Source organism: Mustela nigripes, chromosome 12, assembly GCF_022355385.1.
Source record: "Mustela nigripes isolate SB6536 chromosome 12, MUSNIG.SB6536, whole genome shotgun sequence".
NCBI lineage: Eukaryota > Metazoa > Chordata > Mammalia > Carnivora > Mustelidae > Mustela > Mustela nigripes.
In genome coordinates this window covers 117966825-117992489 of record NC_081568.1, presented here as the reverse complement: position 1 = coordinate 117992489, position 25665 = coordinate 117966825, and the positions used below count along the sequence as shown (strand labels likewise).

The 25665-nt window shown below is 38.9% G+C and overlaps 1 protein-coding gene across 1 annotated transcript in view; it reads right to left on the bottom strand.

The window, feature by feature from the left end:
• Positions 1–10697: 10697 nt before the first annotated feature.
• FAM81B (family with sequence similarity 81 member B) overlaps positions 10698–25665 on the bottom strand; it is a 57078-nt gene continuing 42110 nt past the window's right edge. The window contains exons 7-10 of the mRNA XM_059416384.1: positions 22982–23088; positions 14478–14613; positions 12690–12885; positions 10698–10980 (exon numbers count right to left, since the gene is read on the bottom strand). Coding sequence (XP_059272367.1) covers positions 10847–10980; positions 12690–12885; positions 14478–14613; positions 22982–23088 — 573 coding nt within the window. The 3' untranslated portion in view covers positions 10698–10846. The remainder of the gene's footprint in view (positions 10981–12689; positions 12886–14477; positions 14614–22981; positions 23089–25665) is intronic.

The following is a 25665-nucleotide window of genomic DNA, read 5'->3' as shown; positions in this document are numbered from 1 at the left end:
AGGAGTGTTGAGATAATTTGCATGTCATCATCTTTCCTGAGTTTGAATTAGTACAGAAGTTCATTTGGGCTACATACTTCCCCTGTATATAGTACCTATTATAAAAACATATTTAAATTATATTAATTTTTTTGGAGAGAAGATAGGCACTAAAAAAAGTTTATCTTGCTATTTCTGCTTATATGGGAGGCAGAATAATGGTTCCCCAAACATGTCATGCCCTAAGCACCAGAACCTGTGAGTATCTGGCAAACGTGCTATGCTGTGGTGACTTTGACATGGAGAATTATCCTGGATTATTTGAAGAGACCCGATTTAATCACAGAAGTCCTTAAACATGGAGCGCCTTTCCAAGAGTGACAGTGGAAGGTCAGAGGTTCGACACTGCTGGCTTTGAAGATGGAAGAAGGTGGTTCCAGCCATGGACTAAAGGCAGGCTCCAGAAACTGGAAAAAGCAAGGCAACTTTTTTCCCGTGGAGTTCCCAGAGAGGGGAACAGCCCTGCTGGCACCTTGATTGTGACCTGCTGAGACCCATGTTGGACATCTGACTTACAGAACTGTAAGATAATAAATTTATGTTGTTTTTAAGCCACTAAGTTTGTGGTAATTTGTTATGGCAGCGTAGAAAATGGGCGCATGGCTCACCGTGTATATTGGTAAAATGAATACACATTCCTTTGAATTCAAATTTCACTAGATCACTGAAATTGAGGATTATCGTCTTAATTGTTGCCCAGAAAAGGGGTCATCAGATAAAGATGATGAGTTATTTAAAACGGTAACCGTGAAAATACAAATGTCCTAAGTATTTGACTCTTAAGAACATGTGGCAGTTTATTCCTGTAACAGTATCTGAGGTGTGCTCACTGAACACGCAGCTTGGTGCACGGGGTCACCATATAGTTGATCAAATACTTCATTCATTCTCTTTAAAAGAACTGCATCAAATCATACTCATAAAACCTAAGTAGGGTGACTCAATCTGGGTTTCCATATTTAATGGATATGTAACTGGGTAAGTCTTATGTCGTGGCCTTGAATTTTTATGTAAAACTATAAAGTCGGGGCCTTGAGATAGATTTCTAATGGCAGCATTCTGTTATTCTACGGTCGCCAAAATTTTCTAGGTCCAAAATGAGCTGGAAAGAGTTATTGAAACTGCTTGGTCAGCCCCTGTGAAGCAGCAACTCTGGTTTCCACAAAACAGGGCCCCCTCTTGTGCTTACAAACCTGAGGGTAGAACCCCTTTCCAAAGAGACCTCCACTGTAAAGGAGTAGTTCATCAGTAGTTAATCAGCTGTAGATATTAAGACTCTGAGAAGAAAAGTAAACCTATACTCAGAATATTCTAATGGAAAGCACCATCTGTGAATGGCTGAGTGTAATTATATGTGCCTTCTATGTGCCGAATAGTTATACCTCATACAGAGAGAGAGCATCCACATTAAATAAAATAAAATAAGCACGTTGTTTGATTATCTGACTCCCAGGTGCCTTAACTAACTTGAGTTTCTAAGACCCTGCCTTTTTAAATGCCATTCCCTCCCCTTTGATCATACAAAATTATGGTGGTTGCTTTCTCTATGGAGATAATATGCCACATCGTTTCGTATCAGGTAAATGCCTGATACGAAACGATGTGGCATATTTTTTTTTTAAGATTTTATTTTATTTATTTATTTGACAGACAGAGGTCACAAGTAGGCAAAGAGGCAGGCAGAGAAAGAGGAGGGGAGGCAGACACCCTGCTGAGCAGAGAGCCCGCTGTGGGGGCTTGATCCCAGGACTCTGAGATCATGACCTGCGCCAAAGGCAGAGGCTTAACCCACTGAACCACCAGGTGCCCCTATGTGGCATATATTTTTTTTTTAGGAAAAAACAGTATATATGGGGTTTAAAGTTCTAATCTTAATTGTTCTCTTGAATAGATCAAGAAATAGTATACAATAGTTTTTACAAAAAGATTATTTACTGTCTTCAAAAGTTTGGAAATTAGCCCAAAAAGTCAGGTGTTGTGGAAAAAAAAGATATGGTTATATGTTCTATCTTTGTAGGCTGACTTATGTGTTTCTGGGCACAAGAGAAAAGCCAGATGGAGCAGAAGATTTTCCGTGTGCAAAGGAGGAGATTAGAGAGGACGTATACTGCTGAGAAGGCAAATTTATATTGTCATAAGCAGCTTCAATATTTATTTCTGAATTTCCTGAGCCCAACCCATAGTGCCTCAGAACAAGTGCTATTTATATATGGTTGGAAGGCTTCTGTGTCTAAGGACGAGGCTCGGAATGATTTATGAACTCACTAGAATCAGATTTATGATAAGCAGTGGTGAATGCTTTGTGAACACTGGAAAATATGAAGGCAGGAAGAAGCTTTCACGCAAGTCAAGTAGCGTCTAACAAAGCCGAGTAAGACCCATCATTGCTGAGCATCTTGGCACTGTGACTTGCTTCCGCAGAGGAGCTTTCTATGCACAGGAGTGGTGATCATTGCCCACCAGGGCTTCAGCAACCCAGCAGGCCTGGGCAGGAATAGATAGAGTGATGGCTCTGTGCTAGGCTCTTCATACTGTTACCTTGTTTAAGTCTCTCATCATTTTTTATGGTAGGTACTATTCCTCATTTTACAGGCCAAAAAAAAAAAGGAAGTTCAGAGAGATTACTTTTCTCCATATTCTTAAAAATGAAATTCCAGTACTATTGTCTAATTTTATTAATAACTGCTGACACATCAGATGTCAGTGAGTTGAAGTATGTGTCTTTGGGACTGACTCAGTTATCCTGCCAAGTTGTATTCTAATATTGCCATTTACTTAGTGCCACTATCTGAATTCTGGAAAGAACCTTAGGAAGAAGGAAATTCCTCCAAAAGACTAACTTGGCAAATTTAGTTTTACCCCAGCTGTATTTGCAAATTTAAACCTATGCAGTGATGAGGAGTACTCCACCCTTGTTCGATTTTGAACTTAATAGAAATTGAGACCTGCAGTGAGCTAATTGTTTCAGTTAGGCCTTGATAACATCATGGGTGCCAAACCTTGCTTTCCTCTTTGGCGTTAATTAATCTCTCTTTCATGAACTTTCTTTTGGCCCTCCACATGTCTTAGGTACCTAACACTTTCTTAGTTTAAAAAGACCTTGATTTACTTACTTACCACCGAATGCCTGCAGAGGAGGTAGTCGATAAAAGCTCTTGGTTGTGTTTTTGTTCCTTTCTGAGAGTTTTATGTTGGTGTGTGAGTGCTTAAAAGCCTTCAAGTGCTAAGCAATGGGATTTAAGCACAAGGGCTAAATAGGTTCCTTGGTATAGGAGTTGTTCTGAGTTGCAGAAGTAGGTTTGTCCACCACCATTCACATGTCTCCAAAAAGGCTGCACACACTTGAAGTCCATCCCTGAATGTTTCCCTTGTGAAAGCAGTGCATTATTTTTTGGAGAAACATCTGACAGTTGGATACTAATGACTTTGACCTGACAGTAATGGCTGTTGGGTTTACTTTAATGGCCAGAACTTACAGAGGAAACACGCTTCTCCACACGTTGGCATCAACACCTTGCCCTGCTCCAGGCAATGTCTATAACGTTTTTTCATTATGTTAGTCTCCCTCCCCAGAGACAAGAGAAGGAAATGCTTTTAATGCAGAGGAATACTTGCCCATTATAATTTTGTTCCAGGAGAAATCTATATTTTGTACTTCTTTCTGCTTTGGTCCATTGCTAAGATTGTTGCAAGCCAAGGTATTTCTCCTCATACACAGTGCAAGGACCTTTATAAACTCGAGTATTTTTAGATACTAATCTGAATCAGTTAGATGAAAGAGTGCCATGGAACTTTTCTTTCCCATCAAAATCGAAAGCTCTGTTTATTATTATTAATCTGTACCAATTGTCAAGCACAGTACCTACTGGGTATCAGATACTACATTAGATGGTCTACATATATTTAGAGAAATAATACAGTAGAATGCTTAAGAGCCCTTCTCTGGACTAATGAGTTCAAATTCTGACTGCACTTCTGATTAGTGGTGTAACCTCACAAAAACGACCTCATCTCTCTGTGCCTTAATAGTAGACATCTCTTTGGAAGATTAAATGAGTTAATCCAGGTAAAGTGGGTTAGAGAAGTCTCTGATAATAAGGTAGGTGTATTATTATCACCATTTTAAGAGAGGAAACTAAGACTCCAATTTAGAGAACATATCCAAAGTCACACGTATAGTAACTGGTGGCATACTGGTTTTAAACTAAGGTCACACCTCAAAAATCCTCAAGACTTTGCAGCATAGATCGTTAAATTATTTTTCAGTTTTCTCAGTTTGTGTCTTTTGGAACTATAAAAGAGCACCTGGTTTCTGACATACTCCTGGACACATCAGTCATTTTTTACTCACACAGTTTATCACATGTGTAAATAGCTTCTGAAAATGAAGTCACAAAACCAGGGAATGGGTTTATGGAAAATTTAGTCTATGAAGTTAGAAAATTTCACGATTGTATATTAAAAGAAGGATCTGAAATAACAAATCTTTACTACAAATGACTGTGACTCTAATCTCTTGGAGAGGGAAATGCCAAACTGGGCAAGGGCCAAAGCAGTCTAATATTTTTCCTGACAACAATCCTGCCTCTCTCTGGGAGAGCTCAACACCCTTTCTGCATCTGAGAAGATGCAACACATTTTTAAATTTATTTTTAATTTTTTTTAAGGCTGGAAGTGTAGTCAGAAAAGCATTTACAACTGTTCTACTGAATTGTGTAATGTACCCGCTTTTGGACAGTGTCCTCTTCAATAGGTGGGGATTTAATGCTGGGTCTGAAAGCATTACTGGTAAAACTCCAAGCTGATGCCATCTGCTAGCAGGAACTCACAGGGAAGACTGAAATCCTCAAAAGATGATATTTCCTCTCCTACTTCACTGTTACTGTTATCAGATAGTCACCGAGAAACTTCTAGGTTCCTCCTTTGCCTGTGCCCTCAGTGTTGTGTCCTCAGGGATTTTCCATGGTCTCTGTTTCTCATAGTAGTCTTCCTGTCCTCCACTCCCACGCCTCCCAACCCCAAGTGGTCTCTTCCTTTTTCATCCATAAGTCCTTTTCCTGTTTCTATGCTAGATCTTCAGTTTAGATCTTTCTTGTGCTCCAGGTCATATTTCTCAAATCACCACTGGAGATCTCCACTTGGGCATCCCATAGATAGGTAATTCAAAATCAATTAGTTTAAGACTGAGCTCATTATCTACACTCTTCTCTATCATCTCCCTCTTTTCCCATCCAAATTTGCTTCCCACACTTTATCTGTATTCTGGTCTCCACACTATAGCCAGAGGGATCTCCTGAAAATGGAAATAACAGTCACTCTCCTATTTAAAATCCTTCAAAGCTACTGTGGGTCTTGAAGATAAAGCCCAAGTTCCTCCACAACAGTTACAAAGCCCTTTGTGATCAGACATCTTGTACTCCCTAACATTTCCAGCCTTTTCATTATATACCTCCTCAAACCTTCTCTCCCACCTCCCATGCATACCTTTTAGGTTCTGACCATACCTTGCAGTTCTTGGCATGTGTTCCATTCTCTTGGCCTCTGGGCCTTTGCCCGGGCTGCTCTATCTCCCTGAGCGCCAGCCTCTACCAAACATAGCCCCTTTCCCTTGGCTAATGTCTGCTTATACTATAGAGGTCTCAATTTAGATACCCCTTCTTCTGGAAGACCCCTTTGCCTTATTTCCCAATTTCTCCTAAGTACCTTTCTCAGGTGTGCCATCACACTTTTTACTTGCCAGTGTTTTTCAAAGTTTGATTATTGGTCTTTTCCACTAGTAAGTTCCCCAAGAGTAGGGTCCATGTTTAGTTTGCTCAACATGGTATTCCCAATGCCTAGCCCCTGAATGGAGGCTGCAAAGATGTAAAAAGTAATATCTCACAGAAGTTTGGAGACCCCCCCCCGCAAAGGTAAAAACACAGATATTTATGTGTTTGCATGCATTATAGATCAAGTATCCCCCTAGTGTTTTGGGGTGCTACTTGCTGCTGTCATGGGTGATGCCAGCAGAAGTACCAGACCTTTGTGAGTTGTCTGTAGAAGAAGGGAAAACTGCTACTGTCCAGGGAATGCCGGGGGTGCTTTTTCTTTGACCTTGGGCCTTATTGCTGTCCTGACTCTCCAGTGGTGATCATATCACCTCATGATGGGACTGAGAAGGTGCTTGTTTTTGTGGCATTAAGTGAGGAATTTGTCCTTCATCTTCAGCAAGGAAGCAAAACCCTTTGAACATTACCATTTGGTCCTTAGTATAAATAATTTCATATGATTTTTACCCCTCGGCGCAGGTTTTGACAAGAGGAAGGAAATGGCAGGAAACACTGGGAGGCAGAGGACCCGTGGACTCTCTGAACCTGTTCCGATGGTGTTGGCGCCTAAACTGAGAACTCTCGGAGGTGATCTAATGTATGCCTCAAGTCCACTGGGTGGACCTGCACTGCAGATTCTGTGACATTCAGACATCTTCCTGTATTAGTGGGACACAAGTCTGACATTTCCCAAGGGATTAAGTATTGGTGTTTGATACAGAATAAAGTGCTATGCATGTTGAGCTTCTCTAGGAAGATTGTCCTTACCATCTTTTTGGATCCACGTTAAAATCTGTGCAAAGGAAGGCCCATCCAGAGCAGAGGTGAATTTGTGGTGAAATGACAACTGTTAAGCTCCACGACCCCTTGCTTACGGAGCGCTAGCTGTGTGTTTACAAGGTTGATGGAAAATTTGCAGAAATAAGGCATTTTAATGACAGTTAAGACCATTGATTAAGATTGTTGTCTCCACTCCTCTTTCCGTTTATGTCAGGTACCCCTGGAGTGGCTATGGCCATCTTTGGATTCAGCAAAAGAGAAATTGACTTGGGGATACATTTGGGTTAGAGGGTTATGCTTGTGTTGTTCATGGTCACTTCTGTATGGAGGTAAGTTGTGGCTGTCCTGAGGTAGCCTTGGCTTTCAGGAATATTCCTGCAGACTTTGGTGCCAACTCACTGGGATAGAACATTATCAGTAAGTCAAAATTGTATAAGCTTTAGGCCCTAACAAAACCTGGATCCACCTTCTCTCTAGGCATAGCCCTCAGGTCATCCAGAGTCTATGCAAACCTGCAAACACCCCAGCTTGGGATTCCAAGCAAGAACACGGACAGAAGACGCTTGGATTCCCCTCCTATCCTCTGGTAGTACATTCACTTCTACATGGTTCTACCCTGTCACTACCCATGAGAGAGATCCCATTCTGCACAGCCTTTGCCTTGATCCTACACTATTATTCACACTACAATTTAGAGCATTTTTGCTTACAAGGAAAAAACAAATATAAAGTAAAAAATGGATATTAATGAGGTGACATGGCTCTTGATCTGTATGAATTTCTTTTTTTTTTTCTTTTTTCTTTTTTTTTAATTTTTAATTTTTAATTTTTTACAAACATATATTTTTATCCCCAGGGGCACAGGTCTATGAATCGCCAGGTTTACACACTTCACCGCACTCACCGAAGCACATACCCTCCCCAATGTCCATAACCCCACCCCCCTTCTCCTAACCCCCCTCCCCCCAGCAACCCTCAGTTTGTTTTGTGAGATTAAGAGTCACTTATGGTTTGTCTCCCTCCCAATCCCATCTTGTTTCATTTATTCTTCTCCGACCCACTTAAGCCCCCATGTTGCGTCACTACTTCCTCATATCAGGGAGATCATTTGATAGTTGTCTTTCTCCGCTTGACTTATTTCGCTAAGCATGATACGCTCTAGTTCCATCCACATTGTCGCAAATGGCAAGATTTCATTTCTTTTGATGGCTGCATAGTATTCCATTGTGTATATATACCACCTCTTCTTTATCCATTCATCTGTTGATGGACATAGCGGTACAAGCCTTTCTCAAGCTCTGTATGAATTTCTAATTCCACCTTCTTATAATCAGTTATTTGCTTCATTACAAAGAGTTACTGTTTCAGCCTAGTAGTATATTTGCTGTGGTGGTGATTTTTTAAAATACATTTTTACTGGAAACAAAAATATAAGAACAATAAATTCTTTTGTAGAAAACAAAATTCTTCATAAGCCAGTCACTGGTATGTTTGTTGTAAATTCCTACCTTTTTGCGTACTATATGGTATGCATATTCTATTTAACATATTTCAAAATATTTTTTTACACAATTGGGATCGTATCCATATTGCTTTGCAACTTGCTTTTTTCACCTACTAGTGTATCTTGCATATCTTTATGTGTTCTTTTTTTTAAATTTTTTTTATTTATTTATTTGACAGACAGAGATCAGAAGTAGGCAGAGAGGCAGGCAGAGAGAGAGGAGAAAGCAGGCTTCCTGCTGAGCAGAGAGCCCAATGTGGGGATCGATCCCAGGATCCTGGGATCATGACCTGAGCTGAAGGCAGAGGCTTTAACCCACTGAGCCACACAGGCACCCCTTATGTGTTCTTTTTAAGGGTTGGAGATATCATTAATTTAGTGATATCATTACTAGTGATATCATTAATTTAGTCCTTTCCCAATATTTAGGTTGTTTTCAAGTGTTTTGTTTGGTGTTTACTATAACAAATGGTGCTGTAATGAGTACCCTTGGCCATTTATCTTTGCACATTTTGGAAGATATTTTTATTCTCTGTAATATAACTTTTGAATTTTTTTTGTAATATAAATTTCAAATAGTAAAATTCCAGGATCAAAGAATAAATAAATTTAAAAATTTTATTAGATGTTTCCAAATTGCTCTCTTACTCGTACCAATTCATAGACTCACTGGTGAGATAGGAGTGCACACTTCTCAACAGCCTTGTCAATCACTTTAATTTTTGGTGATCTGCAAATAGTACCCAAGGGTTCCTTTAATTTGTATTTAATATGTTGAATGTCTTTTTATATCTTCATTTCTTACTGTCTTCTATGACTTGCCTGTTCGTTATTATTATTTTCTTGCCCACTTATAAGGGTTTAGGATTACTTGAGATATTAGCCCTTTGTCTTAGCATGACACTTGATTGCAAAGAATACTTGCTATTGCATTTGAAACTCTTAAATTCTGCTATGAAAATTCTTTGCGGATGCCTGGGTGGCTCAGTTGGTTAAGTGACTGCCTTTGGCTCAGGTCATAATCCCTGAGTCCCAGAATCAAGTCCTGCATAGGGCTCTCTGCTCATCCGGGAGTCTGCTTCTCCCTCTGACCACCCTCCTCATGCTCTCTCACTCTCTCTCAAATAAATGGATAAAATCTTTTAAAAATATCCTTTGCAATATAGTCAAGGATGCTGTATGTAAATTAATAAAAATAAATGCAGAGGTTTTGTATAACTAAAAAATTAGGTGGACAGTGGTCAAAATTTATTTGGAAGGTGAGTTTGTGTTTTACTAGGGGAGAAGTTGTCACTTCTTCCTAAACCAAGGAAACAGACCAAGTCTGAAGCAAGGGTTCTCTTGCCAGATTACAAAAAACTCTGTGATTAGAAATTAGTCTTCTAGCGGGTAGCGTATGACTTGAATAGCTTATTTTTATTTTTAATGATTTTACTACCCAATACCAGGCTCTACATCTAACATTTATATAGAAAAGTTAGAAATAGTATAATTTTATAGAAAATTAATTTGTAAGGAAAATGTGGTCCATATACACTATGGAGTCTTATGCCTCTGTCAGAAAGGATGAATACCCAACTTTTGTAGCAACATGGATGGGACTGGAAGAGATTATGCTGAGTGAAATAAGTCAAGCAGAGAGAGTCAATTATCATATGGTTTCACTTATTTGTGGAGCATAACAAATATCATGGAGGACATGGGGAGTTAGAGAGGAGAAAGGAGTTGGGGGAAAGTGGAAGGGGAGGTGAACCATGAGAGACTATGGACTCTGGGTTTGAAGTGGCGGGGGAGGGTGAGATGTTGGGGTACCAGGTGGTGGGTATTATAGAAGGCACTGATTACATGGAGCACTGGGTGTGGTGAAAAAATAATGAATACTGTTATGCTAAAAATAAATTAATTAATTTAAAAAATAAAAAAAATTAAAAAATAAAAAAAATAAAAGAAAATTAATTTGTATTTGGCTCCTAGATCAAATTATATTGGATGTTTCTCATAGAATCTGGTTTATTCTCTTATTTGGCATGGTTAGCTCTGACTTGCTCATAGTTCTGATACATAGTGAACACAAATGAATCAATAATTTTGTATGCAGAGGCTAGACTTGCTCTAAACACTGGGATCGTTAGAAGACAGAAATCTCTGGATTGCAGTGTGGCAGCCTGTTGGTTGTATCTGCCCTGCAGAGCTAGTCAATGTTTTGAACTAGCTGCTAATGCTTATAAATGGTTTCCTAGAAAACCTGATTTCTAGTTTCTCTTGAAAACTAAACTTTGGGCACTAATGGATGATGTACTTCTTGATAATGAAGTAGAATTGTGTGGTGGCTAGTCTTTTATAGACAGGATAAGTGGTCTTCAGTTTGCCACAGTTCCTGCCCTTGTAGTTTACAGCAGGCCCCGTCACTCATCGTTGGACATTTTATAGACTGCTCTTTTTTATTTGTAGCAAATTTTTGTCCTTCTTATTTGTAGGCAAATAAAAATACAAGAAGGCATTTAAAAAAAATTCCTTAACTTTTTCATGAACACATTAATGAAGACATCATAAATTTCTTTGTTTTATTGGATTTTTCTGGCACATTAATCTCCTTAAAAAGGTGGTAAGAAATACAGAGATATAAGAAGTAGTAAACACCCCAGAGATACTAACTTCTTTCCAACTTTATCAGCAAGCAACTATATTAGCTGGTGAAAAAGATGACTGAAAAGTTTTATACCTCCTGGAGTTCCACTATCTTGTGCTGTAATTTCTTTAGGTCTTTCTGTACTTTATATTTCTCTAAATCCATCTTTGTTTTCTGTATTTGTTGGAGGGAGCTGAGAGAGTCATGAATTGATTGAAATCCTGGAAGAGGATATGAGAATAGGTATACTTAAACAGTGCATTGGAACTTCTTTTAAAAAAAACAGAAGTTGCTGATCAGCAGTTCTGCCATAACTGATCATTTAATTAAAACCACATTAATTTCCATAAAGACCAGTTTAAAAATGTACAATGATCCATTTCTTATATGTCATGAAGATGCATTATTGGTAGTGTTTCAGCTCATGTCTGGCTTCATTGTGAAAATTCAGTTCGGTTCTTCTCCTTGTCCAAATATATTGCATAACAAAATAGTTCTATATTTCAAGAAAGAAATTTAAAATGTTTTATTCTCTCTGTGTATTTTGATAAGAAATTTTGATGCTCTTTTTTTTTTTTAATTCTTGTTACCAAATTGAAGATAAAGAACACAGGTGAGATTTTTAAACTTCTCAGAAAGTATCCTGTTGATGGACCTAAGTAGTGGCCACCAGCTGTTCCTCCTGGACCTCCACTCTTGAGCCTTTGTCCCTCTCTTATGCAAGTCTAGTCACTCATGACTCAAGCTACCTACCATAAACCCCCAGACCTAACTGACCTCGGGCTTCTTAGGGTACAGCCCATTTCTTACTCATTGGGCCTTTCACACAGTCATTTCTCAACACATTTTTATTAAAGGCATAAAGGAGCACACCATTCATTTGGAATTCCCCTTGGCTAGAACTCCAAGTTAGTAAAATGAAGAAACAGATATATTGCAAATTCCTTTTTAGCTCATTCTGGGGATGTACTAATGGAATGAATATACTTAAATCTCTGGTGCTATGGTAGAAAACAGTGCCCTAAAAGAAGGGTCACTTAAGTTTGAGATATGATTCCTGGCCAGATAATTCATTCTCTTGATTTGGTGGTGGGAGATGGGGGCTAAGGACACTGTGGGTCAGATTTCCAGGTAGTAAATTTTACTTATATGCTAGGAACAGCTGGCAGAATGAGACCATAATATCTTCCCAAGACACCTTCAAGGCATCTCTGTACCAAAATTTGGGAGCATTTGCATGAATTTTTGGATTGGCTAACTAGAAGACAGAAAATGAGATAGGTCTTTCTTTAATAAAGGAACCTCTGGTTCCTGGTAATTCCCTCAGGACTGTGACTCAAGGCAGATGGTGGCTCCACAGCACCTATCCCGCGTCCTTCCCTTTGACAAATTAGATGAGCCTTTCAAATTAATCCTCTTTGATGTTAGCTCAGCTTGACACTGCTGCCATTAGCCTCCTTAAGAAGAAAAGCAGTCATTATACTGGACTCTGTTAATTCATCTCTCTCTGTCGCTTCTAAAGGTCAGGTCTCCAGTCTGACATCTGTCTAGGCTCATTACCTGCAGTTCAATGAGGGACATTTGATTTCAGGTCCTAATTTCATGATCTACCACAAATCGGACCTTGATCTCAAGGACTTTGCAAGTCTAACAATTCTATGATTCTATGATCTTCATTAAAAAAAAAAAAAAAAAAAACTCACAGTCTTGGCAAGCTCGTGACTCTGCCAAGTCTGAATGAAGGAAGTGAGCTTGTTTACCTACCTTCCAACGTATGCTGACATTCTGTGGGATATTTAGGAAAGTCCAATTAAATATAAAAGGATATCCATAATGACAAGACTGATCCATGACCATGAGCTCAAAGTAGACAGCTCTGAGGGATTGGATAAGCGAGCACTAGTGGTTTGAACCAAAGGTGTCTGCTCACCTGATTGATATTCACTCTGCATTTTCTCTAATTCACCCCAGATGTGCTTTTCCAGTTGGTTCATCTTTTTGGACAGTTTGTTTTCTATATGCTTTACTTTGCTTAGTCCTCCTTCCTGTTTCTCTGTGTTAATGAGGTTCTCTAATTTGCTTGAAAGCTTCAGTAATTTTTCTTCCATTTTATTTTCAGACTTTTCCTATAAAAGATATGTGATGAAACACTGCAGAAAAGAAAACTTACATGGTTTTGTATTTCCACTTAGGTTTTTAACACATTAAACAAGAAAAATCTCACCAAGTTCCCTCTTATCTAGAACTGTGTTCACAGTTGTGAGTTCATGCCTTTGCTTGGCCTTGTTTGTAGTTTCTTTAGAATTCTGCGTGTGTTGAGAGAAAGAAAAGAAAGGGCTGTGTGGTCTTGCTGAAATGCTCTGAGCACTGGAATTATAGTCTAGTGTTTAAAGAAGTGTGGCCAAGGAAGGCATTGCAGACACTGCTTGACCTAAGGTCCTTGGACACGCTCCTATTAGGTGTCCATATTCTTTCAAGCTTAGTATCTTCACGTGGACAGAGTTCAGCTAGAATAGTGATTCTTAACCCCTGCTGTCCATTCATATCACCTGGACCAACACACCTACTCCTCCCCCAAACTCTGATTTAATTGGTCCACGGTGGAGCTCATGAACATATCTAGTGTAAAAACTCTCCAAGTGATTCTAATTGCAGCGAGATGAGGACTCCTGGGCAGCCCAAGTTTCATTAGCTGCTCTGCTCCTTCTCAGCCTGCACAGGGAATTTGCAAGCAGCTTCGGGGAAAGACTGACTTGGAGCCCCTTTGGTTCTCTGGTCTTTGGCCCTGCCTGCTTCAGGGAGGCAGTCTTCAGCCTGTCTCTTACGTGTGGTGGGAAGCTTCTGCCTGCAGGTGACCCTGTGGTCACCTAGTGCTGCCTAGAACTGGTGGATGAGTCTGTCTAACTCCAGGAGAACTAGCAGACCCTCTTGGCTGCACATCACACCACACAGACTTCAGTAGCCTTATCAGTGATAAAGCTGTTATGGTTATCTACATCTCTTGGACTCCTGCCTCTGTCAGCCACCCAAAGGCCCTCTACCGAAGTTCCAGAAACATCTAAATCATCAGCAAGGCTGGCAGTCCCTGGTGACACAGCTGGCCCTGTGCTGCATTTCTGTGGGGGTTAGCAGCTGGCTGGATGAGTGGGCTGGAGTGGAAAGGAACCTGCAATGAACAGATTTCCCCTCCATCTTCGTAGTCTTGCCTCAGAGCTGGGGATTCTCGACAAGATTGGATCTGGAAAAGGAGTTTTGAAAACCTTTGGTCTACTAATGGATCTTTGGAGAGGTAAACTGACTTGTCTATGACAGAAATTTTTAGGCTTTATTGTGCCCAAGCATCAGCCAAGGAGCTTGCCTGGAAGCACAGATCCCCAGAGGAGGACCCTGGGGGTCTGATGCTGCTCTGGGTTGGGACCAGGAATCTGTATTAAAAAAAGAACATAAAACAAAAAACAAAAAACCCCAGCACCTCTCCTTAGGTTTTTCTGTCATAGGTATAGCAGACTCAGAAGTATGCATTCATGGAGCTGGAGAGTAGCACACAGGACCAAGAGGCAGGGCACTCGATTCTTATCCCGGTGCAGGAAAGGTAAGTTACTGACACAGTGGTTGTGACTGTGAATGTCACAATGAAACTTTCCAGACTTTGGCTCACTGCTAACGTCCAGACCGTGACTCTGCAGCTGTTTACTTCAGGAATAACAGAACCCCTTACCAGTTTCTCCTGTAGGAGCTTCAGACATTGATTTATATGCCCAAGGTGGTCTTTTTCATAGGTGATGAACCGGCTTTCTGTCCATTTTTGATGGTTCTCCACTTCCTCATATAGATTATTTGAAAGTGAATTAAATCTAAGGGGGAAAATATTTCTATTTTAATAGGTACATTTAAGCATAAAACCAAAATTTAATATTGAAAAACGCAGGTATTTTTTTCTTTTTTCAGATGTTAAGGCTCAAGCCGTCTAGTGGGTGCTTACAGTTTGATGTGGGAGGTGGGGGGAGAGGGAACACAATCCAGGTCCCTGCCCCGAGCTTGGGTTCAACCCAGCTGCAGACAACACCCTTCCTCATACCTTGAACTACACATACGCACAGTGACAGGCACACAGACACACGGAACACACGCTTCATCCATGCAGATTTCCTCTTAGGGCCCGGGGTGCATTGTCTGTGTGGAAGAAACAACATTAAGTCACTTGGGATGGGGACAGCACTCTGCGGTAGGGATCAGCAAACTTTCTATAAAGGCTCGGGTAGTGAATATTTTGGGCTTTGTGGGCCCCTTGGTCTCCGTGGCAACCACTCAGTTCTCGAAGGGCTCAGTGCTGCCATTGCAGTGAGAGAAAGCAGCCACATACGAAACAAATAAGCATGGCTTACTTAGAAACAAAGAATGAACATGTTTGTGGTCTGATCAAACTTGATAGACGCTGAAATCTAGATAGCCTATCATCACATGTCTTCAAATACATATTTTGTTAAAATTAGCAGAAAGTGTGCAAATCATCCTTAGTAGTGGGCAGATTTGGCTAAGGGTAGTAGTTTGGGGAATCCCTGTTCTACAAGTGTCACTGACCGGCTGGGGGAAGAGCTTTCCCCCCCACCCCCCACCCCACCCCCAATCCTGAGAAGAGTCACAGATGGGGAGTGGGGAAGGGAGCTCAAGAGGACTTGGGGAGAGCAGAAGGTCCATGGGAGATGGTCCTGGCTTGTCTTTTCTGTCAATCCTCTGTGGATTCTTTGAGGAGGGGGGGGTGAGAGGGGGTGGTGGGGTGGGCTGCAGGAAGAGCCAAAAGAGGTACTGAGTTACTCATGTGGAACAGAAACAGTCCTAATAGGCTAAGGGGCTGGAAGCGACTATTGCCAGTGAGATGATATACCGCGGGAACATGAAATGGAGAATGAAGGATTTTAAAAAATGGGAGTGGCTGTTATTACAGAGAGTAAAGGCTTGAAATCATCCATCATCAATTCGAAAAGTCACTGTAGAGTGGCTGAGGGTTTGAGTGGCAAGATGAATCCACAGCTGGCACGGCTGAGAGCTACGGGTCTGAGAATCGCCTTTTGGAATAGGCAGTATGTTAGAAAGGCGCAGTGCCCGGTGTTGGTTACTGAAAATATTCAGACTGCCCGACAAGTGGGTGGCTTGAAATAATCATTGCTGGGATGTTTTTAGGGCCAATTACATGCAGATAATTTCGTTTGTTTGTGGTGTCTCTCATCGGAAACTGCTTAAGACATGCAGGACATACATTGCATGTCTCTGCCTCTTCAACGTCCCTGAAAAACAGTTCGAACTGGTATTTGGAAAAGACTGGTCACATTTTTATTTAGACCAGTGGGCTTCTAACAAAGTACAGAGACGTTTATGGTTGTCACAACTTGGAGGTGTTACTGATATGCAGAGGGTAGAGGCCAGAAATACTGCTAAGCATTCTACAGAGCACGGGACAGCCTCACAATAAAGAATTATCCAGCCCGAATGCCAGTAGTGCCCACGTTGGGAAACCAGGATTTAGATGATGAAGTCAAGGTATGGGAAAAGTTAATTTTCCAATAGCTATATTAGTTGTAGTATGATAGCCGAATTCTGATCTTCATCTCCGTGAATTATCACATTTTTTGATAGGGAGAGAGAGATTTTTCACATAGAAAGCATACCTTGATTCAGGGGGGGTACTTCAACAATAAGGAAGATAGCTTTGGCCAAGCTTCCTGTTCTTAATCCGATCATGATTTCCAAACACCTATGCTGCTGGCCAACAGCTGAAGCAGCTCAGACAAATACGGTTCCCAACTGATACATGGACAACCTCATTTTAGCCAACTGTTTCCTATGTCTGGAACAGTCTTAGAACGTACAGTGGCTCTTGCCCTCATTTCATTCAGATTTCTATTCAAGCACCACTTACCATCTTAGCATAGGACTTTAAAAAATTTTTTTAAATTTCTTTATAAACACATAATGTATTATTAGCCCCAGGCGTACAGGTCTGTGAATCGCCAGGTTTACACACTTCACAGCACTCACCATAGCACATACCCTCCCCAATGTCCATAATCCCACCCCCTTCTCCCAACCTCCCTCCCCCCAGCAACTCTCAGTTTGTTTTGTGACATTAAGAGTCTCTTATGGTTTGTCTCCCTCCTGATGCCATCTTGTTTCATTTATTTTTTTCCTACTCCCCAAACCCCCCACGTTGCATCTTCACTTCCTCATATCAGGGAGATCATATGATAGTTGTCTTTCTCTGATTGACTTATTTCACTAAGCATAATACCCTCTAGTTCCATCACATCGAGCATAGGACTTTTTTTAAACCGCACTTAAAAAAAAACAAAAGCTTTCATTTTCCCCATCTGACTCTCCCTATTCCTTTAGCATACTTGTTTTCTCCAAAATGCTTATCACCATTTGTGATATGTATGTATGTATGTATGTGTGTGTGTATGTATATTATATATATATGTAATTTGTGTGCTGTCTGCTTCACTAGAACCTAAGCTCCACGAAAGCATTTTGCTTTGTTCACGGCCATGAACAATGGTTGGAATGTAGGTGCTCAATGAATAGTTGAATAAATGGATAAATGATTCATTCCTTCTCATTTGATACCTTTTACTAGGGCTGTTCACAAATAATAATTTGTACACTTGCCAAGATATTTCAAGATCTGCTCTTCAGTTTTCATCTTCCCTTTCCTATCTCTGGTGGAAATAGTAATTAAGGGTGATGGTTAGAAGGACAGTAAATCCCCAGAAAATCAAGAGGTAGCTTTGCAGTTGGGAATCCAGACTTCACTGTTCAGCTGTACTGTGTATATGAATGTGAGCTTTTACTCTCATTACTGATAAAGTATTAACATCCCTCTGAACACCAGGGAACCATTAAACGTGCCCAAGTAATATCTTTAGAAGTGCATATCAGTAATTAGAATTCTGAAATTAAAATAAAGTCATAAAGAATGAGTTACTACTTATGTTCATTTTACTCCAAGGTTTTGCCTGTAGTTGGAGACTCACTTTTCTGGTAAGCATCAAAAGTCAGACTCTGGGTAGTTTATGAAAATGTGAAAGCATTTTTTAAAAATCATTCTCTTTGAAGGAGAAAAAGGATTAGGTAAAATAAAGGTTTATATAAATCTCTTTCTTTCCTTATTCTTTCCCCTAACACAATGGATGTGATCTTCCAGGAAAGAATTACTTTTCTATGAATTACAGAATTTACAGTTAAAACCTCAATGGGACAAATTTATCTTGGATGACATTCACATTTTAGTTCCTAGATCCTCTATTCCAATAGTTATGGTTGTATTTCTATCAGATCCAGGTAGACATAGATAGGAAGATAGGGAGGGAGAAAAGTAGGGAGATGTATGGATGGAGAGATAGCTTTTTTTTTTTTTTCCTTTTTCAAAAAACACAAAAATTATAGCCAGAGACCTTGCTAGGATAATGTGAGATACAGGTTTTACAAAATTTTTATATTGGTGGAATCAAGTTAATATACATACTAAGGACAATAACAAGGGAGAAAGTTACTAAGGGTAAAATGAAATGTAATAGGGATCTATAGACATAGCAGATAGCTATGCTGGATTTGAATGGTGAGGGAGAGTGTAGGGCTTGCAACAATCATCCTAGTGATCACTGTGGTTCTGGTAGACATACACGAATGAGGACATAGCCCTATTCTGGGCCCTTTTTTTTTTTTTTTTTTTTTTTAACCACTTCACTTATGTCTCAAATTCATTGTCTTGCATTCAATAAGTGATTGAACTTTTCTGGAAGACGTGAAAAATTTAAATTCTTGGACGCTCTTACGATGAACAGACTCTCAAGAATTCAGATAATGGCTTTAACAAACTTAGTCTTCAGAGACTGAATCTAAGATTTTAAATTTCACATTTAGAAAAAAGAAAGGAATTCCAAGAAACATTTTTTTTTCCTTACTAAATGTTTACGTATATACTTAAACTAATTTGTTCTTTAGGTCCTGTGGTTCCTAATTAGGGACACTAATAAAGAGCAACTCGAACTCCATGCTGATAGGAAGACTTCTGTTTATCATTCCATGTTGTACTAGAGCTTAAATCCCAATACTTTCCTAGCCTCATATCTTCATAGTTTCAAGCAGATGTGATCTTTCCGTTCCCAAAATTTCTGCAGCAATTAGTTTACTACTGGTTGGAATTGGGAGATGGAGGAGTCACAGATCAGCAAAATAACTTGAGATTTGGAGTCAGACACTTTCTAAGTATGTGACTTGGGGTAAATTTTTTAATTTCCATGATTGTGTTTCTCTATCACTAAAATGGGAATAAGAGCTGGATGTACTTAACTGTGTTGATCCCTTAGTGATTGGTAGAGATTTATAAATAACAATTAGTGTATTTATTATTTCTGCCTACTGATACACCTCATTGAACATTGTCTTAACTTTTACTTTACCTGTGTTAAGCTTTTCACTTATTTATGGACTTCCCCCCCAACTCTATGTGGCTATGATTTTTGTCCCTGAGTATCCAAAACACAACTTACATGTTACCAGTCCTCAAAATAGTCATTCATTCATTCACGGGCTTCCATTTGTGCCTGAATGTGCTGTGTGCTGAGAATACAGAGATGGAGGAGACATAACCTTGACTTTCGAATAGTTTGTAATTTAATACCATGGTAGCATTTTTCAAAGCTGTGTGGGGAGATTTGAGTCCATGCATTTGCCTCGTTGATCGAATAATTTTTCTTTTCTTATAAATCACTGTCAATGAAACATTGTCAGCAGCAAGAACTATCGAGGGAGTGAATGGAATGTACTTTCCCTGCCAAACCCTTGCTAAAAAACAGCTGTGTTTTATGATGACTCAGACTCTCACTCTATAAGCACTAAGTTGTTGACTGAGGACATGACTTAACTGACCATCTGACTAAGAGCCTTCTGGAAAAAGGAGGCTCAGTGCAGGGGTTCAGATGAAAGAGCCAGTACGTCTCCTTTGTCAGTTCTAGTGATCAGTGCCGAAGGGCCAGGAAATCACTAAAAAACCACAGACAGTATTGGGGCTTTAATGTTCTATATAAGATATATGTTTAATTGACCGTTAAACTTGAAATCGTTTAAGTTTTTAACTGGTAAAGTTGTTCAATTAAACATACTTTTGAGTGTCATTCAAATGCTTTTAATTCCTTTATTTAGAGATAGTTGTTTCTTAAAAAAAAAAAAAAAAAAAAAAAAAAAAAAGCAGGGTGCCTGTGTGGCTCAGTGGGTTAGGCCGCTGCCTTCAGCTCAGGTCATGATCTCAGGGTCCTGGGATCGAGCCCCGCATCCGGCTCTCTGCTCAGCAGGGAGCCTGCTTCCCCCTCTCTCTCTGCCTGCCTCTATGCCTACTTGTGATCTCTCTCTGTCAAATAAATAAATAAATAGTCTTTAAACAAAAAAAAGCAAATATTCTACCTCCTTTGCTTTAATTTGAGATATTCTCTGAATGGAAAAGAGAAAAAAACAAAGCCCTACCCACCTTACTTTCCCTTTGAGGAAAATACATTTGCAATACATATCTCAGTCAAAGGGTTAATATCCCTAACTTGACGGAATCCTACAAATGATAAGAAAATGATGAAAACCACAATACAAACTGACAAATGATAAAATGGGCAATTCACAGAAAAGGAAATTCAAATGATGAAGGGAATGCAAAGGAAAACAAGAGATGCAGTCTTCATCCTTTAATTGGCAAGTATTAACAAAAAAATCCAGTATTGGTAAGAATGTAGAGAAAGGTCTTTTAATATATTGCTGTTGGAAGTGTGAATGCTACATTAAAAAAAGAAATTTATAAACATTAATAAATAAGCTCTTTAACCTAAGAATCTTGCCTGAAGAAATAAAAACATCTACACTTAAGAATATTTAAGGATATATATTATTACATATAATATATATATTTAAGAATATATATATAAATTTGGTATAGACATATATATATATCTATACAAAAATTTTTTGGTTTGTTTGTGGTAGCTGGAAACTGGAAAGAATCTATACATCAATAGGATAAATGATTGAATTAATTATAGGACATCTATAAGTTTAAATATTATTCAACTATTAAAAATAGCTTTAAAATAATATTCACTGATCTGGAGAGATAATCAAGATCTACTGTAAAAAGCAAATTATTGAGGAATGTGACTAGGATGTATTTTTAAAAGCCATGCTCTATGTATACATATATGATTTGTGTCATATATATAAACATCCTTTTTCTGTTCTATCTATATATCAACAAGGAGGAAAGTAAGGAAGGACACTCCTTGGTGTTAACACTGGTTACATCAGGAAGCTGAGATGAAAAGCTTTTTTTTCCCCATCTTTGCTTTATTTTGTTAATTTTAATTTTAGAAAAATTGATGAAGATTTAACTAGAAATGAGTCAGTTGTGTATTTAAATGAGTTATTAGAGCTCACAGGTATTTGTGGAAAATTTTGGTTTATAAATTCAGCATTACCTACTCTAATGAAATTTTTAGACTTTATTATTTCAAGTGAGAAAACGATTCAAGTTTATATTATTACAAAAGTGTCCAGATTCATATTTAACTATATAGATGACTCAAATAGAAGCCAATTTTTCACAGGACTGAAGACGGAAAAGCACACCAAACCATCAAAAATGCATTAACCCTGATTCTCAAACCTTTCCTTTTCCTTGATTGGCTGTTTGTTAATATATTTCATTCCTTTAAGCCAGTATTTCATTCCGGATTATAAATCCCTTTTCTCTCCAAGTAAAATCAGTTCTTAAGGTGTACTCCTAGAAACAGTTTTTCTTTTCTACTTCTCCTTTAGACACTTTATTTTATTTTATTTTATTCAATTCTAAGCTAACGGGATTAGATCAAGCACCACACAGATTTTAACTGAGCATCTGCACTGCACTGGAATTTAAGCACTTAGACATGCTTTTTTAGACTGGTATTTTCTTTTTACCCAAGACATTTACTTCTTTGAATTTTAGGGATAACTAGTTTTTCATCAAGTTCTAGGACACACCTATTTCCCAATTTAACATCTCTGAAATCGGAAGGTGTCTTGAAAATGATGGTGTGCTATGGTTTAATTGTTACCATCACATTTTAGAGGAAAAAAAAAATAATCATATGTCTTATAATTTGTGGCACTTAGATTTAACGAAGTACTGTAAAGATGGGTGAAAATGGAGCAAGCAGAGTATATTGAGAGTCCTGGATTTGACCAAGTCATTAAACCCAGGGGCTGTGGGACAGAGAGGGAAAAGAAAAAGGTGAGAAGGAGCAGTAAGATGGCATCATCCAAGTGACTAGAATTTTCCTCTGCCTGCCCCAGGACTTCAGGAAATGGTGGTCACTTAAACAAGAAAGGAGGATTTGGGAATACGGAGGCCAGTGATTGGAATGTTTGTGGAGTCTTGTCTTCTTTACCATCTTTTCTATTGCATAGGGGAAAACTCAGTGAAGAAGGGACAGAGACCAGTCTTAAAAGAGGGAGAATGTAAAGGAGCAAGTAGAGAATCTTAGAAGAAATTTTAGAAGGGAAGCTTGTAAATCCGTTATTTTAAAAGTTATTGGATAGTCTTGTGGAATTGATATATATTCAGTGAAGTGTATTACATTGAGGCATTTTAATATATAACTGATGATAAAATTATTCGATAGGAAAGGTCAGGCTGTATATCAATTCAGTTGTAATATACAAAGAGAATGACAAAATTAATATTCATATTTCCTTTTGTTAGCTTTTAATTTAAATTCCAGTTAGTTAACATACAGTGTAATATTAGTTTCGGGTATACGACACAGACACAGTGATTCCACTCTTCCTTACAACACCTGGTGCCCCCCTTGATCCCTATCACCTGTTTCATCCACCGCCCCACCCACCTCCCCTCCAATCTCCTTTATTGTGAATATTGTATAAATTGCTTTAGTGTAGCCTATTCTATCAGTTTGTTGCTTTAGGTCTTGACTAGTTTCAAATTCCTGGGATAGTTTCTCATTTTTTTTCTAATTTTGTATAAACATATAATGTATTTTTAGCCCCAGGGGTACAGGTCTGTGAATTGCCAGGTTTACACACTTCACAGCACTCACCATAGTGGGTTCTCATTTAATGCCAATGCTTTCTTTAGGCAAAACCTTTTGGAATGTACTTAACAGAATTAAAAATCTCCCATTCACTTACTTGAACTCCAAAAGGTTCATTTCATGGCGATGATCTCCCTGGACCATCTTTAAATTTGAGATTTGCTCAGAACTGGAAGCCTCGATCTTTCCTAAGAGCTGCATTACCTAATGAAAGTACAAAAGGGAGTTTGTGTGTGTGTGTGAACAAAATCACTAGCACTTACATTAATTATATTTTATTCCTTAAAGAGCCAAGAAACAGACTTGAGCCTAAAGCATATTTGCATCTGAAAATGATTTTTCCTAAAGGAACGATTCAATAGTTATAGAGCTATAGGGAAGCATTCCATTTTGTTGTCTCTAATATTTTCTTAGTAGGCTACCTAATGATCTAACAAAAACGAAAAAAAAAATAGAATTGATATTTGTTTATCATTTTGTTAATTTTAATGATTTCTTTTCTTTTTCCCCAATTATAGTATAAGTCGATATATATCTTCTATCACCATTTTAGCCTTAGTGCCTATTAGGTGGCCAATGGTAAATATTCACCAAATTCTTATTGAATAAATGCTGAAATGCACCATTAATTAGACTCTGAGGGAAATGCACGAGTGGCCTAAGACTAGGCTTCAGGAATTCCTAGGGAGCAGTCTGACATGACAGCAAGTGAATTCCAAGAGAAATGACTTTAGGGCATATAAAGATAGGGAAAACAAGTTCCATTTCTGGAAGTTAAGAGAGGAGTGTCATCCACACAGCCAGAAACTCTGAGGAAGTTCTTCAGGTGAAAGGACTGGATTGGAAAATAGAACAGAGCTGCAGCACGTAATCGCTCCTACAGTAATCACTGTCCAGGGGGATGAAACAATCAATGGGCTTTGGCCAAACAGAATTCAACTCTGACACAGACAGTCGCGTGGAGGAGAGTGCGCCGTTAACAAAATCTAAGTTCCCAAAGAGGTGAATGACAGAAGAGTTTGAACAGATAAATGTTGGGTGGGCATCCAGTTGCCTGTGAATGGCTATTTATAAGAGATACACTTAAAACGGGCTATTGAGAGGAGGTATACTTCAAGGCAGAATTGTTAACAATAAAATATTAGGCAAATATATCCCTGGCAAAAGCAAAGGAAAAGAATGCTGGCAGAACAATATTGTTAGACAAAATATTATTCAAGGCAAAATGTGTTAAATGGGACAAAGGTGGTCATTTTTGCAGATGACTAGAATCCCCAGTGAAAAGAGTTTTGAACCTTTATTTATGTTATATTTTGAATTACAAAGATAAACTGAGATGTTACATTAATGATTTTAAATGACTTCTCTTTGACCCATAAAAGTCAATTAAGTAAAATATAAAGAGAGATATGGGAAGACATGAAAAATATGGTTTATTTAGAAGATTTATATACCAAGCAATCTAACTTGCAAACAGCAAGAAACGCTCGTTCTTTCCCAGTGCCCAGTGAGCATTTGTAACAACTAAGCACACATGTGACTATGAAGAACTCCAAGTAGGGGCGTCTGGGTGGCTCCGTCAGTTAAGCGTCAGACTCTTGATTTCAGCTCAGGTCACCATCTCAGTCAGGCACGAGATGAAGCCTCAAGAGCTCTCTTTCTCTCTCTGCCTCCCACCCCCCAAAAACAAACAAAGAAAACCCTCAAATTATTCCACAAAGCCAGGAAAAGCCCTTCACGAAAACTAAAAATTAACAGGAAAAGTGTAAAGACACAAAAACCTAACCATTTGAGTGAGGTAACCTCTCTTAATTCTGTTGTTCAATTCCAGTGTTTTACATGGAAATTTGCCTCTCAGATCTACTCAGAGGAATATAACTGGCTAAGGGCCCTGACGGCTATGTTTAAAATGTATAAGCATATGTGGATACTGTGCTTCCCATTGGCTGCTCCCAGCCAGTGTCTTAATAGTTTACTTTGATGAGTGACTTTGGTTCAAAGAGCTGGATGAAACTAATAGAATGTCTGTCTCAGACCTTCCTTTTCTGTCTTTTCCACAGGAGTCAGACCTATTTGTAATCTGATGACTTTCTCTATCTTTTCTAGGAACCTCCTCATTTTCCTTCAAAAATATTCGCCCTCAATTAATCTCTTCTCTCTCTCTCTCTCTTTTTAAAGATTTTTTAAACATTTGTTTTAGAGAGAGTGTGTACGAGTTGTGGGAGGGGGGACAGAAAGAGATTCTTCACTCAGCTTCCCCACCGAGTGCAGAGCCCACTGTGGGGCTCTATTCCATGATCTATGAGATCATGACCTAAGCAGAAGCCAAGAGTTGAACACATAAGTGTCTGTGCAACCCAGGCACCCCCTCTCTCCCAGTTAATCTCTTGCATATCAGTTGCAAATCAGTTCCTTAATGGAATTTGCTTCTCCAAGGACTAACCCTAGTGTCAAAGAATAACTCTACTCAGTAATTACAATTCACTTAGGAAAGGATAATAACATTATATATCGACAGGACACAGCCACATCTATGATCAGAGGTAAATTTGTGGCATTAAATGTTTCCATAATTATATAAGACAGAATAAATCTATATAAACGAATCATTCATTTCACAAGGTTGAAAAGAATAACAAACCTAATCAAGGGAAAGCAGAATGAAGAAACTGTCAAATTGTAATAGATGGGATGGCTCCTTTAAGATGTCCACGCCTTAATCCCGGGAACCTGTGAATATGATATGTTAGATGGCCAAAGGGATTGGCAGCTATAATTAAG